Here is a 12,879-nt window from a genome sequence, read left to right as displayed (position 1 = left end):
GAAGTTAGTCATGGAACAGTAGTCAGTTGAGTTCCTTCCTATGTGTCTATTCTAACACACGACAAGGAAAATCACCTTGTTCCCACGAAAGTTCCGTTTCGGAAGACTGGTCGTCAGGATGACCACAGAAGCTCCGTGAGTCTGAACTGCCGAAGTATGTGTAGCTCGGTGAGGGTTGCGAACTCACCTCTGCAAATATATGGTGAATTCGCCTATTTTAACACAAATGTAAATCACTTTCTTTCATAGGCAGCTTTAGTTTGCAAGACTGGGTGGCGGCATGATGAAAGATGCTCTGTGGACCGATACTGACGATTATGTCACTTCAAATAAAACATGTCATTTTAAACGAGCCTAAAGTGAACTTCTATCAGTACCTCTGACCATGTTCTACCAGCTTTTTCCAGCAAATCTCACCTACTTCAATTGCAAAATGCTCAAGTCATGAAGACCGTGAGGTAATGCAGTGGTTCTGGCAGTTGCTACCACTTTATGTTAGTAACAATGAAAAAGCTCACCATGCACAATTGCTGAACCTGGAGAGATTTTGCTGGAAATGTCGCCATGTGTTGTCTCTGCAAATAATATAAAAATGTTATGAGAACACAGCAGCAATATTTCAGCCCCATGTGGTCAATATTTTTCTAAGAACGGGTTAACCATGCTTAGTCACAATGTGCACGGAAGGTTTATTGGTCTGCTTACCTTTTGTGGGAAGCACACGTGGCAGCGCATTGTGACGGAGGTGTTCAGGCCGCAGGAAAGCTGACTCCTCAAAATGTAAGGAGCAAACTACCCTGTCTCGTAGCTGCCATGGAGTCTTCCCCTGTAGACTTCGGTTGTTGCAGAACCGAACCCATGGTTCGCGCCTGCAGATAAGGCACGGTGCTATGAAGGTGTCGTGAATACCTACGAAAAGAAAATGTAGCCAAAATGTTCACAAACCAAAGCAAATCAGAGCGAGGACATTAACAAATGCATGACATCAACGCTCTGTGTCATCATGAAGAGTAAAAACACGAGTCTTACGCACAGATGCCCTACTATATATCTGTGTTGTACCACTGATAACCACGCCGATGATCATGACACTAGGCTCTCCAGAGCCAGGCCGGTACAGGTAAATTTGAATATCGTGGGCAATTTTATAATGACGGCGCACAACGCTGCGAAGTCGACATTTCTAGTATAACATATTACGCCTTCAGGTGTAGTTTCTTGTGCACATCCAAACAGCCCTAATAGTTTTAGGTAAAGCTAACAAGAGTGAGAAGACCGAACAAGGGGGCATGACATCACAAAACAGGCATGTTACTGACAGTAGCTAAGTCTCACCTTCGAGAGTCGAGGGGAAACCGGTGCAGCGAGATGCCAGCCGTGCGGATGCCGCTTTCACACACTTCCACGGAGCACCGTTTTTTTGGGTATTGCGCTGTGCTCATCATCGCACGTTGAGCGCCTTGGACGCAGTAGTGTCCAAGGTTCAAGCACACGACTCCCAAGCTCCCGCGCAAGGAACTGGGCTAATCACTCCCGAGCAAACAACAAAACTTCCCAAACGGTGTTAAAGGAGCTGTGCAACGATATTCAGTTGGAATGGTTTTCACTATACGCGAGCTTACTGGCACTAGTGGGACTCAAGGATACTCACACGCAACGCCACTGGCCAAGGAACTCCTTTGTTGCGGTGTAATTTCAAGGACAAAAGCGATCATTTTCATTCAATCTCTCCTTTGCGAAATTTGATGACGTAACTCGGGGATCGCAGTACACCCAAGTGACGATATTTGAATGCGGTTCATAGATTGGACCCGAGCATTGCGTGGGCACTCGACTTGGGCTCGTGATAATTGCTAGCTCGAGAAGCATTCGGGTAGTGACCCGTGTCCAATCGCTGCAACGACGACAACAGCCGAGCCATAACAATGTCTGGAACTCAGCGCGTGCCCTGTGCTTTGCCAACCCCAGCGCGTGGCTATGATAAACACTGGCGGCATATAATCGGCTCCAGATCACGTGGCCGCTTGTTCTGGATGCGAGTTGAGGGGGTGAACGCTGCTCGTTTTTCTTTATTTTTTTTTCTGGGACTTCTATTGCGTGGGGTGAAAAACGAACGCGTGTTTCGCAGGTCATTAACGTTAGGGATCCGTTTTAAGCGGTATTTGCGCAAAGTACAAAAATTGTTGCATCGCTCCTTTAAATGCCGCTAAACAATTAAAAGCAAAGAGCACGTGGAGGCCCAAACACAAGCAAGCAGACGGACGTCAGCAGCCTGTCTTTCCGCGCGCCACGAGGTCAACAAAGAACTGCAAATGTCGCTATTGCTGGCTGACCTTTTTGTTTTGCTAGAGGCGTACAGAGGACGCTAAGAAGAAGTATGCATGTTATTAGCAAAAACAAAGACAGTTTTGAATTATATATTGCGCCAAATATGATTGATAATATGTAATAATTATATTTATCTTGTTTAAAAATACAAATTATTATACTTCTAGTCTCAAACTAATTAATTTTAATAATGCTTGTCCCCACCTCACCTAGTCGCGCTTCAATCGCATCCTTCAAGTGACCCTCCAGACCGATGTCGCTGGCGATTTGTTTTGAACCGCTTTTTGCAACCGACACCCAAGATAAATGCACACACCAACGCCAAAAAAAGAACATTAAAAAACGGTTGCGAGCGGTTGCAATCGCCTGATTCACTCTCAGCCAAACTAAGCTGATGCATCTATTTGTTTACAGTTCTGACGACTGCAGCGCCGCAAGTATCATCTACAGGCGCGGCTTCACGAGCTTCCATCGCAAAGCCGCGGCGGTTGCAACACTATTTCGTATGCTAGTATTACTAGTACTAGTATTAGTATTCCAGTATTAGCAGTGTGACCGCAGCCTGAAGAGCTTGTGGTACATTCATGGAGGATCATTTTTGTCGTCTTACTTTCTCTTGGCTACGATGATTGTGGGCCCGGCTAGTGCACCATCTCATTAAAGAAATACTCCATCCAGCCACGCATCCACAACAAAAAAAGTTGAGCCCAGGACACAACATTTCACAAAATTCGAGAGATTTAACTGGTTTATTTATTCCGTACTCTCTATTTTGGTCGTGTCAAAAATTGACAGGAACCCGCGAGGTCATGAGAAGGTTTGAGCAGCGTCCGCGCAAACCTGTCCCCTACACCTTGAGGTCGCACTTTCCCTTCCTGCCGTGCGTGTAGTCTTCGATGAGCTTGGTGAAGAGGGCCACCCTGGTGTGGAGAATCGGGTGCTCGCCCACCTTGCAGCCTTTAGCCCCGCCGGACACGACGCCGTACAGCGTCCACAGGTCGTTCTGCTTGCCGACCACAGGGGCTCCGAGGTCATGCTGACGACGAAGAGAGGGACATGATTAAGATACTGGTGGTCACTTCTTGAACTCCAGGTTCTATCAAGTCTAAAGCATGCAAGCGAGCTCGCAATCCTTTATTGAAACTGAAAAAAAAATGTTTCCTCCAGGGTGCGACTTCACAATTTGCTCGAACTAAAGATGGCTTCCAAACGGTGGGATTTTCGGAATTTAGCTCAAGATCATCTTGATTTCGCGGTTCTACATGAAACACTGCTTAGCTGAATGCAATGACTGATATAACGACTATCTTGTTCGTTCCCGTTCTATCGAATACTGCAATGTACGGCGACAACTGGATGTATGTTTCCTCGTAAAGCTTATAACGTGCAAGCTAATAAAACACTTAAGTCACGAATCAAGTTCTAGTAGCACGTATACAGATTTTTACAGGGCACATTGTATGCACCTTGTAAAAATGTTGTATCTGTACTACTACAACTTCATTCGGGATTTAAGTGTTTTATTAACTTGCACATTATGATCCCACCCCCTCTGTAATGCCTTCCGGCCGTGAGGGTATCTATAAATAAAAACAAAAATAGTTTTGTTATTTATACTACATAATCATTATTGCTACTGATTTCACACTCTCAGCGCATAGGGACTCGCCATCTCCTTAATGCCGTGATCAAACTGCTAATGCATAATACAAAAGAGGCTCTGTATACATTCTCTGAGGCGTGTTTCTTTTTTGTATGGAGGGTCTGTTACATTGGCCAAGCAAAAAATGTTAAAATAGATGTTCCACGGATGCATATCTATGATTGAAACATACATGTGTATATTGTAAGCGTGCTGTGAACGCGCTTCTGGCGGGTCAGCAGATAATTCTGTCAGTATGTATGCTTCGAACTCTGTGTCCTTTGTGTGATGCATGTGCAATGTAACCGCGACTTAATGCGGCAATGTGAATGCATGTTTCTTCGTAAACAACAAGGTACACATCGCAGATGTCACTGTGATGCTTTTCTGATCTCCCCCTCATGAAACTGACTACCAATGTCACACAGTTAGCGCTTTAAGGTACCCGTATCGCCTTTAGGCTAGCCGTTTGACATAGATAACAATTTTCATGAGCGCAAACGTTGGTAGATCGAGAGAGGCTCAATCGTCGCCTAATTAATCATTTGAGCCACTCTCGAGTTTCTTTTAACTAAACGCACTTCTCGCGGTGGTGTCCCTCACCTTGCAGGGCGATCCCACGTCGTACACGGTGCAGAAGACGCTGTTGGGCACCTCCTCGTCGTGCTCGTTGTAACACGCGTTGTTCTCGACGGACTTCACCCTGGCCTGCTTCAGACCGGAGGTCAGGTCGTCGCCGGAGTGGTCGTGGCCGTGCTCGTGGTCGTGGTCGTGGCGGGCGTGGTGGTCTAGAGTTAGAAACCGGATTGCTCAAGGCGTTAGCAGTCTGGCCTCGCTCATGAGTAGTTGAGCGAGTTCAGCCGCCTCCAGCGCGAGCTTCTTATCTTTTATGGTGCTTCGGCGGCTCGTGAGCCTCGATAATGCACGCACAGCCAAAGCACGGTAGAAGTCAACGAGCACGTATTAGAGGCCGTCCGTCCGAAAAAGACGCTCTGCCGTTCTCAACTTGTCAATGACCAAAAGTCACTCAAGGGACTCTAGTTCCCGATGTGTGAACTACTTGCGTTTATGCTTCAGCCTCACCGACCGGAGACAAAGAAATATTCTTGTGAGCAACTGCTTAAGATTGCCCGGGGAAGTGAGGACGTCATCTTACCGAGGTCATGGTCCCATCCGGTGACATAGAGCGAGAGGTTTTTGGGCACGGGAGCGTCTGGCTTAGGCATGCAGGCGGGCTGGATGTAGTCACCCAGCGGCATCTTTTCTTTCAGGGTCAAGATGGCGATGTTCGACTGTTCAATCACAATAAAACAAAAATTCCGTTTAGTACTTTGCACGTCGAGGAAGTCCCGAAGTGTCTTCGGGAGTGTATATAAATATAGAATGAATGTCATAAGTCAGCTCTTGTATGAAAAGTGCGTTCGTCAGAAGACATTTCCCGACACTACTGGTACATCCTGGAACGCATCCATCGCTTGAATCTACTTAACCTTTGAAAAATGTATTTTTTATCACAACGTGGTGGTACACATAATTTCGCCCGCGTTTTAGTGCAAAGTGAACTTTATTTCGTCGATATTACTTAAATTATTCGAAAGTTTAGTCTTTTACCACCACAATTATACAGACAATTGTTCTAGAATAATCCAGTTGAAAACGAGCGTGTTGGTTAATAGATACAAACTTGAAAGTATAAAACAGAGAGGACGAGGACGGGAACAGGACAGATGTCCTGTTCCCGTCCTCGTCCTCTCTGTTTTATACTTTCAAGTTTGTATGTAGAATAATCCAAGTCACGGTGTTTCTAAAAATATTACAACAGTAAACGTACATGATATTATGTAGTTAACGTATGGATCAATAATATGAAGCACAGATTTTGGCTTCTATAAATAAACTACACATCCCAGAAAGTTGAAACTCCACGAGAATCTGGCGCTGGCGGTTTTGATAAACGAGGGTGGAGCGTTGGGCGAGTTGGTGATTTATAATGGTTAAAAAGCGATACCGCACGATGGACCGAAAAGAAGACACAGACAAAGCGCTAGGTACAACTGAATTTTCTTTTTGTTGTCACTCAATACATATACCGGTGGCACTCTTTGCTGACTGTGCTGTATTATACAAAACAAAAATCACTCAAGAAATACTTGACACCCATAAATCCTGGGACTGCAGTGTGTCAGCGCACACTGTGTATCGTTGTAGGATAAAGGATTGCTGTTCCTTAACCAGGGATGCCTAGTCTCAGATGCTGCAATTAGTGATGTCACAATTTCAGCCTTCTAGCAATGTGTATTTGGATACTTTTATTAACTTGGTTTTGTTGCCACCGGTATATATATTGAGAAACAACGAAAATAAAGTTCAGTTGTAAGTACCGCTGTCTCTGTATCTTCCTTTCTGTCCGTTGTCCTGTTGCGCTTTTTAACTATTGTGTTGATAAAATATGAAGATGTAAGGACGTGACACTATCTGAATCAAGTGAAACAAAAGAAAAACAACATTGATTTTTGAGTCGACGTGAAACTAAGCCTAACATTTGTCGAAGCAAAATATTTGATTGCTGTCGTCTGTAAATTTTATCTTAGTGCAACAACTTATCAGTAAAAAGGTTATATTGTTTTTTTTCTTGCTGACAAAGCTTTTTTAGTGAAATCAATTGTGCAGTCGTCCAGTATCTGAAATTTCGGTTTGATGAGTATTTGACGAGTAGAGGTTTGATGAGATGGGCGGACACCAGCTCATATATAAATGTTTGCTTTTGTTTTGTAACTTTTGGTTCAGGTAACGTCATTTGCTCAAATTTCAGCATTTTAGCCCCGGCACTAGTATCACATTTTCGTGGAGTTCAATATTTGTTTGATGAGTCCTTTCTCTGTGCGGTCCAAAAGGACAAGTTTTATATTTTCGCGATCGATGACGGTATATTACAAATACCTATACGATACATTTATATTTTGTTCAGGGGCATCTTTAGGTACACTTTTATAAACGAAACCTCGCTGTACTGATACAACAGTTGTTTATGACGAGACCAGAGCAGACATTTACTTCTAATATATTGGTTTCTGCAACATGTGCACAATTGGCGGTTGATGACCACAATGCCAAACGCTATCTGTCAGTAGACATTCGAAACTTGGAAATGAGGCACTAGCTAGCCATTCAGGGATGTAAGAAGAAACGACTCTGACCTTGGAATGCGAACATGAACTCGTGGAAACAAGGACACCGCAACCAGAAGTAGAGTGTTCTGAATATACAGGTTGCGAAATTCTCTTTACAACTGTTAGAATGGCACCTACGTCATGTCCTCCGTCATAACCCTTGTACAGGCAGGCTTCGGCAATGGTTGTGGTCACTTGACCCTGGCTCTTGCCGTCCCTCGTGTGAGAACCCAGCATGACCTTCACGTCGCCCACCTTCTGGTGACGCCTGGGAGGAAAAGTGAAGGTGCACTTGACATTCGGAAAATGCTCTATATGGCAACGACTTGCTCACATACAAATCGGCGTTTGCACACATCATGGGTGGGCACTGCGCGTGCGCAGAAAACAGAGGCACGCGAGGTAAAGAGCTTGCGCACGAGCAGTGCTGAGAGCAGCACCACCGCAGCGATGTGACGTCAGAACTGTGTTTTGGTCTATTGAGTATTGCAAGGCCTCTGGGCGCCGCCATCTTGGTTCTGGTCTTTGCAGATTGTCTGATAGTTAAGCCTAGGCGTGCCCACAATTGCGAGACTGTTGTGCCAAAAAAGGGGTTACCACGCAGACGGTGGCCAGATTAGCTATTGCAGTGTGACTACTGGCGAAAGTCTACAACCACTAGTTTATGTCAAGTAAACATCCCACACATCTAAACTGCGACCTTACGAGACAGCTTCTATATAGTTTAATAATTTCATCGTTTACAATAACGTACAGCCTTCTATGTTATCGAGACCTCAAAAAATGGCAATGTACCTTGTCTTACTCCGATGAAAATAAAGACTTAAAAGTTACATTGCTTTCCGCCTTCGCGCTCAGCCAACACCTCTAAGGTATGACAAAAGTAACGAAGCAGATACTGAGTTTATGCAGGTTTTAGATACTGGCGCTGACAAATTCCTTGATAGTGTACTTCGATTAGCGACAATTATGTGCATCTTTTCTGGGTGTGGCTCTTATCAACTAATCGTCCTGACATATGTGTCAGGGAACTAGACGCGAAACAGAGAAGTTGTAAGTGTGCGCATGAATAGAATACTGCTCGCTCTTTATATATATATGTTATCAGTTTCGCAGCAAACTGTTAACCTCTCTTGTGACGCAGGGGCGGGGGAGGGAGCTTAAATTAAAAGGTTTGGTGTCAAGATGGCGAGTGCTGTAGCAGACGATGGAAGTGGAGCCCTACTGCTCCGAGGCGCTGCGCACTTAGGCGCTGAGGCAGCAGCATTGAGACTTTGACGAAATGAACGTATGATCTGTGGAGTAACGTTTGGCTTCTGTAAATGATTTCCGACTGAGTATTTTTCTTCTTTTTTTTCTGTTTTGTTTGTGTGCTAGAAACATTGCTACAAATACCCACAAATATGCAGGCGTACTGGTTGCGGAGGAACTGTAAACCTCACGTTTCTTGTGGTTTTTTCGCCGACGGCGTTGAATAATAAATAGAAAAATGCACGACGAGGGCCATTGCAACGGTCTAAGATAAAAAACGCACTTTGTGTTTTTTAAGACCAGACTTCTTCTCACCATATTCTTTCCGCTCAATATGCTTTGTCATGGACGTTAGTTGCTTTTACTTCTAAAACAAATTTTCACAAAAATAGCCATGTGTCTTGTCTTCCAACTCACCAGAGGCACTTGGCGGCAGTGAGGACGTGCTTGTCGGAGATGAGCACACCGCTACAGCCATGGTGCCCGTCGGCGCCGATCAGCTGCGCGTGCCACGGCCAGCTTCCTGGTACAGCTTCCTCACCGCCCTGGATCCTATCGCCTGCCGCCAGCCTGGGCTTGATCTTGGGGTTACCGCACACTCCTGGAAGAATTGCCACGACAAACATACTTGTTGTCTTCATCATTTCAATTTAATTATTTTATTATACCGCTCCCATGGCGATTTACACAAAGTAGGAATATAATATGCAGGAAATTCAATGCAGTAAAACAGAAAAAGAGACGAAACACAAAATCTCGGGTGGCTATGCTTAAGAAGGTTCCAAGTGTAGCTCTACAGCTAGATGACTCCTGAATAATAACAATGTTATCAGTAATGGTCTTGCATCAAGCAATTTATAATTTGAGAGGTCAAATCTTTTAAGAGCTTTGTTCCTGATGTCACTAATAGACCGATCACAGCAACGGTTCGGCGCGTGAGCGAGCTTCAACAAGCCCCATGGATGCCGCCATAACTTTAGTCCACGGACGCGACGGACTCGGTGGAAACGCTGAGGGTCCGTGTTCACGTAGATCCAAAGCCAAGCTGCCGCCGTTTCCTTGTTCCCTCGTTGAAGCATTCCACCGCCAGAACAAGCAGAAGTGGTCTGTTATTTTCCTACCCTAAGGTAGTATGAATGAATTGTACACTTCGTATTTTAGCTCCCTAGTATTCAACACGCTACCCAATTGAAGGGTTTTTCTCATGCTTTTACCCCAAAGTTGATTTGCTGTGTTTAAGAAGGAATATTGTCCATTGTGACCACGGGTTCATGAAATCCCTCTGGAGCAACAAATCACGTGTTAATTAAGGCGTCGTTGAGGCGGGATGCTGTTCAGCGTTGGCAGGTTATTTGCGGATGTTATTTGCACGTGCGTGTTGTTTCGTTCATAACACGCCCCAGGGAAAAAGATCAATGTTGCGCAATCTTTTCTGTCGGACATTCGTCGTTGTTTCCTATTGTTCACAATTCGGCTTTCTATCCTGGCAAAAATGTCTAGGCTATGTTTGTAAACGAGGCACTTGTTTACACTTTGAAAATGTGTTTAGTAGAATGGAAAGTTGAGCTAGTTGGTAATAATCCATATTGACAAACAGCGCGAATACGCTGTTAAATTTGAAAATGTGCTTTATCGATGTTAGTTCGTTGCTTTTACCTTCGACTCGGGTTTTAAAACATTTGGTGGTACCAGCTCCTCAGCCGTGTTTTTAGCACATGTGAGGCCTCTTACCCACGAGCGCTTGGCGAGCGAGCAAAGGCAATGAAAAAAAAAAAAAAAAAAAGCTCGATAATTTCGCTTTGTGTGACGAGTCACGGGCAAGACGTTGTAAAAACTATAAATGCAGAAAACAAAGGTGCCGCTAAGGTAAAGACAGGTCGTGTGTTTAACGAATGGGTGCCGAACGAGACATGTGGCATCGGGGCGCAAACACGATCTGTGGAAAGCACGATCTTACGGCACCTCTAACACGGAGTCAACCCGCGGGTTCTGTCAGTTTTGTCCTATTCTCAGCGACAGGGCAATCGAAATACGCGTGAGTTTGCTGCTGCCCACTCAACATTGAATTCATAACTCTCTCGAAAGAGCAAACACTCGCTTTCCGTCCCCTGCTGCCTGCTCGGCGAACTTTGGCAATTCATTCTTATCTGAGCTGCCCGTCCTCTGGAAAGCAATAAAACACGACACGTTTGTGCCTGGTGCTGTTGTTGCTCAGCCAGGGACACAACACGGTTAACCCGCCATACCGGCGGAGCGAAAAAAACATTGATGAAATGACAATGCCAATGCCGTCCGTGCGAGGCTGGCCGTCACCCAAATCTTAGTGCATCTCCGCCCGCAACCGCACCAACACCGCTGCGTTGAGACTAAAGTTCCCAGAATGCGTCACGGCAGCGGCGGCGCAGCGAAACTTGCTGGTGAAATCGGCCTTTTGAACGTTCTGAGAATTTTGAGTGGATGTCGGTATGTGCAATTTAACCGAACAAAACAAATGCTATATTATAGGGAATGGCAGTTTTTGGCAATTTAACGAACGTTATTTCAGCATCTCGTGTAAATCTGTTCATTACTAGAAGGGAAACGACGTGTTTACTTTCAGAAAATTTGCCACTGCAAGCTCTGATTTCTTCTCCCTTTTTTACTTTGGGAGCTAGCATAATCATGTATCGCTTGTCCGCATACACCAGATCTTTTATTCCGCTTATCTCATACGCCAGACGTAACTTTACTTGGTTTTAAGGTTACTCTTTTGTTACATAGCTACCAACGGAACATGACTGCTTAGTGAGGTCTCGCGCACCAAGGCCGCCGTAGATGATGCGCCATAAAGTTCGCAAGAATAGTCATTGTCATTTAAGTTTGGAGGAAGCACTAGACCGATATTACTCAGACATTGCCCAGGGTGTCAAAATACGTTTGGCTATTTATTCAACTCACATTCCCAACTGGACAAAGCACTCATAGCTCTTTTCTATAAGATGTACACTTTACGTTTGTCTTCTTGTTCTGGTGGCGTAGAGAGAAAGCATAGGAAAATGAGGCTATCTAAAAAAGTGAAAGAGTGACTTGAAGAAAACTGATTCTTCCCAAGTTCTGCATTTGCTTGGGCTCTGACCAAAATTTTTGTTTTGTTGTGACAGGCGCTAGTGCTCAGCACTAATATCTAGAGTGCGACGGTTGTGCACAATCTTGCGGTATAATTGTTTTTGTTGGAGTGGACAACTTAATAGAAGATTGAGACACAAAAAAGAGGCCCGGGAGTGATGGCCCTCGTCGGCTTCCTGCGTGCTAACTTAATTTACGTGCCTAAAAAAGTATCTGTTGTGCGGAAGCTTCGAAAGCGGAAAGACAGTCTGCCCCAAAAGGCGGCGTCTGATGTTTCCGCTGTAGATGAAAAATTAATCATCCAATCGAACAACGAACGTGCAGCTTCATTATACATTAAAAGAAACTTTCAATCGAAGACAAGATCTGTATGAGAATGAAGTGTTTCGTAGATTAATTTGCATGAACCGAATGAGCGTTATCTACTCGCAATCTTCAAATTCCTTCTTTTAAAATATTCTACTGCTTCTACTTAGACCGTATACCATTAAAAAAGAAAAAGATATCCTCTTACCACTGTAATGGGCCACGGCCGACCCAACCAGCAGCGCTAAACATATGATGGCTTTCATCTTGACAGATTGCGCTTCTGCTTTCTGACTGCTGGAGTCGTGCGAAGGTTTCGCTCTTTTATTGCAATTGCTATCAGTAGGTTCGATGGTTATGGGAGATTCCCACGCCGTCAGACACGCATTCATTGTTTGCTTGCATTGATAACATGGCACTTTTCTCCGTTCACACTCAAGCTGACAGTGCGGCGGACGGTACGGGCTCGGCGGACCAATCAAACGCCTTTTTTTCATCAGCTTACCCCACTTTCTGCGTGACGGTGTGGGGAGGGAGCGTGATCACGTGGGTAAAGACTGACCGGTGAAAGGTCTAGGGAGCACGTAGCCTTCGCCGTACTCTCAGCTTAGAGGTTAATGGAGCATAACATCTCCGTGGATACGAAGAAGAAATGATTGACCCACGGCTATGCTCGCAAGCCTTATCTCTGTTCTAACTATAGTCGACGTCTTGCTTTTGTTCGCGGTTATCGAGAGCTGTAAAACCCTTTATCTTCGCGGCCCCTATTTTTCGAGAATCGGTCATAGAGGACATAATCGCGGCTACTAAATTTTGCGATTTCTTAAGTAGCGAAATCTTCACGTGCCCTTAAATTTCGCAAATTTTTCAAATCGCGAAATTCGCGAAAATTAAGGGCTCGCGAACATTAACAGTTTTACAGTATTTTAGGAATTCTCACTCAGACTGCACGCCGTTTTTGTCCCTCTTCACATCTAACGGGTTGTTTGCGGCCATTTCCGACTGTTTTATTCCCGGGGACAATCGTTCTGCATGTGAATAAGGAGAGTATAATACGCTACGCTTTAATGCATTTTT

At 44.7% G+C, this 12,879-nt stretch overlaps 1 protein-coding gene across 1 annotated transcript; it reads right to left on the bottom strand.

Moving 5' to 3' along the window:
• Positions 1 to 3,048: 3,048 nt before the first annotated feature.
• LOC115317492 (chymotrypsin-like protease CTRL-1) lies at positions 3,049 to 12,099 on the bottom strand. Its single transcript, XM_029977132.2, has 6 exons — positions 12,011 to 12,099; positions 8,809 to 8,992; positions 7,279 to 7,408; positions 5,127 to 5,262; positions 4,574 to 4,758; positions 3,049 to 3,364 (listed from the first exon to the last, which is right to left on the bottom strand). The coding sequence occupies exons 1-6, from the start codon at positions 12,066 to 12,068 to the stop codon at positions 3,176 to 3,178; spliced, it is 882 nt and encodes a 293-aa protein (XP_029832992.2). The 5' UTR covers positions 12,069 to 12,099; the 3' UTR covers positions 3,049 to 3,175.
• Positions 12,100 to 12,879: the final 780 nt, after the last annotated feature.

Source organism: Ixodes scapularis, unplaced genomic scaffold (assembly GCF_016920785.2).
Source record: "Ixodes scapularis isolate PalLabHiFi unplaced genomic scaffold, ASM1692078v2 PGA_scaffold13__105_contigs__length_92229423, whole genome shotgun sequence".
Lineage (NCBI taxonomy): Eukaryota > Metazoa > Arthropoda > Arachnida > Ixodida > Ixodidae > Ixodes > Ixodes scapularis.
This window is presented reverse-complemented; position numbering and strand designations above follow the sequence as displayed.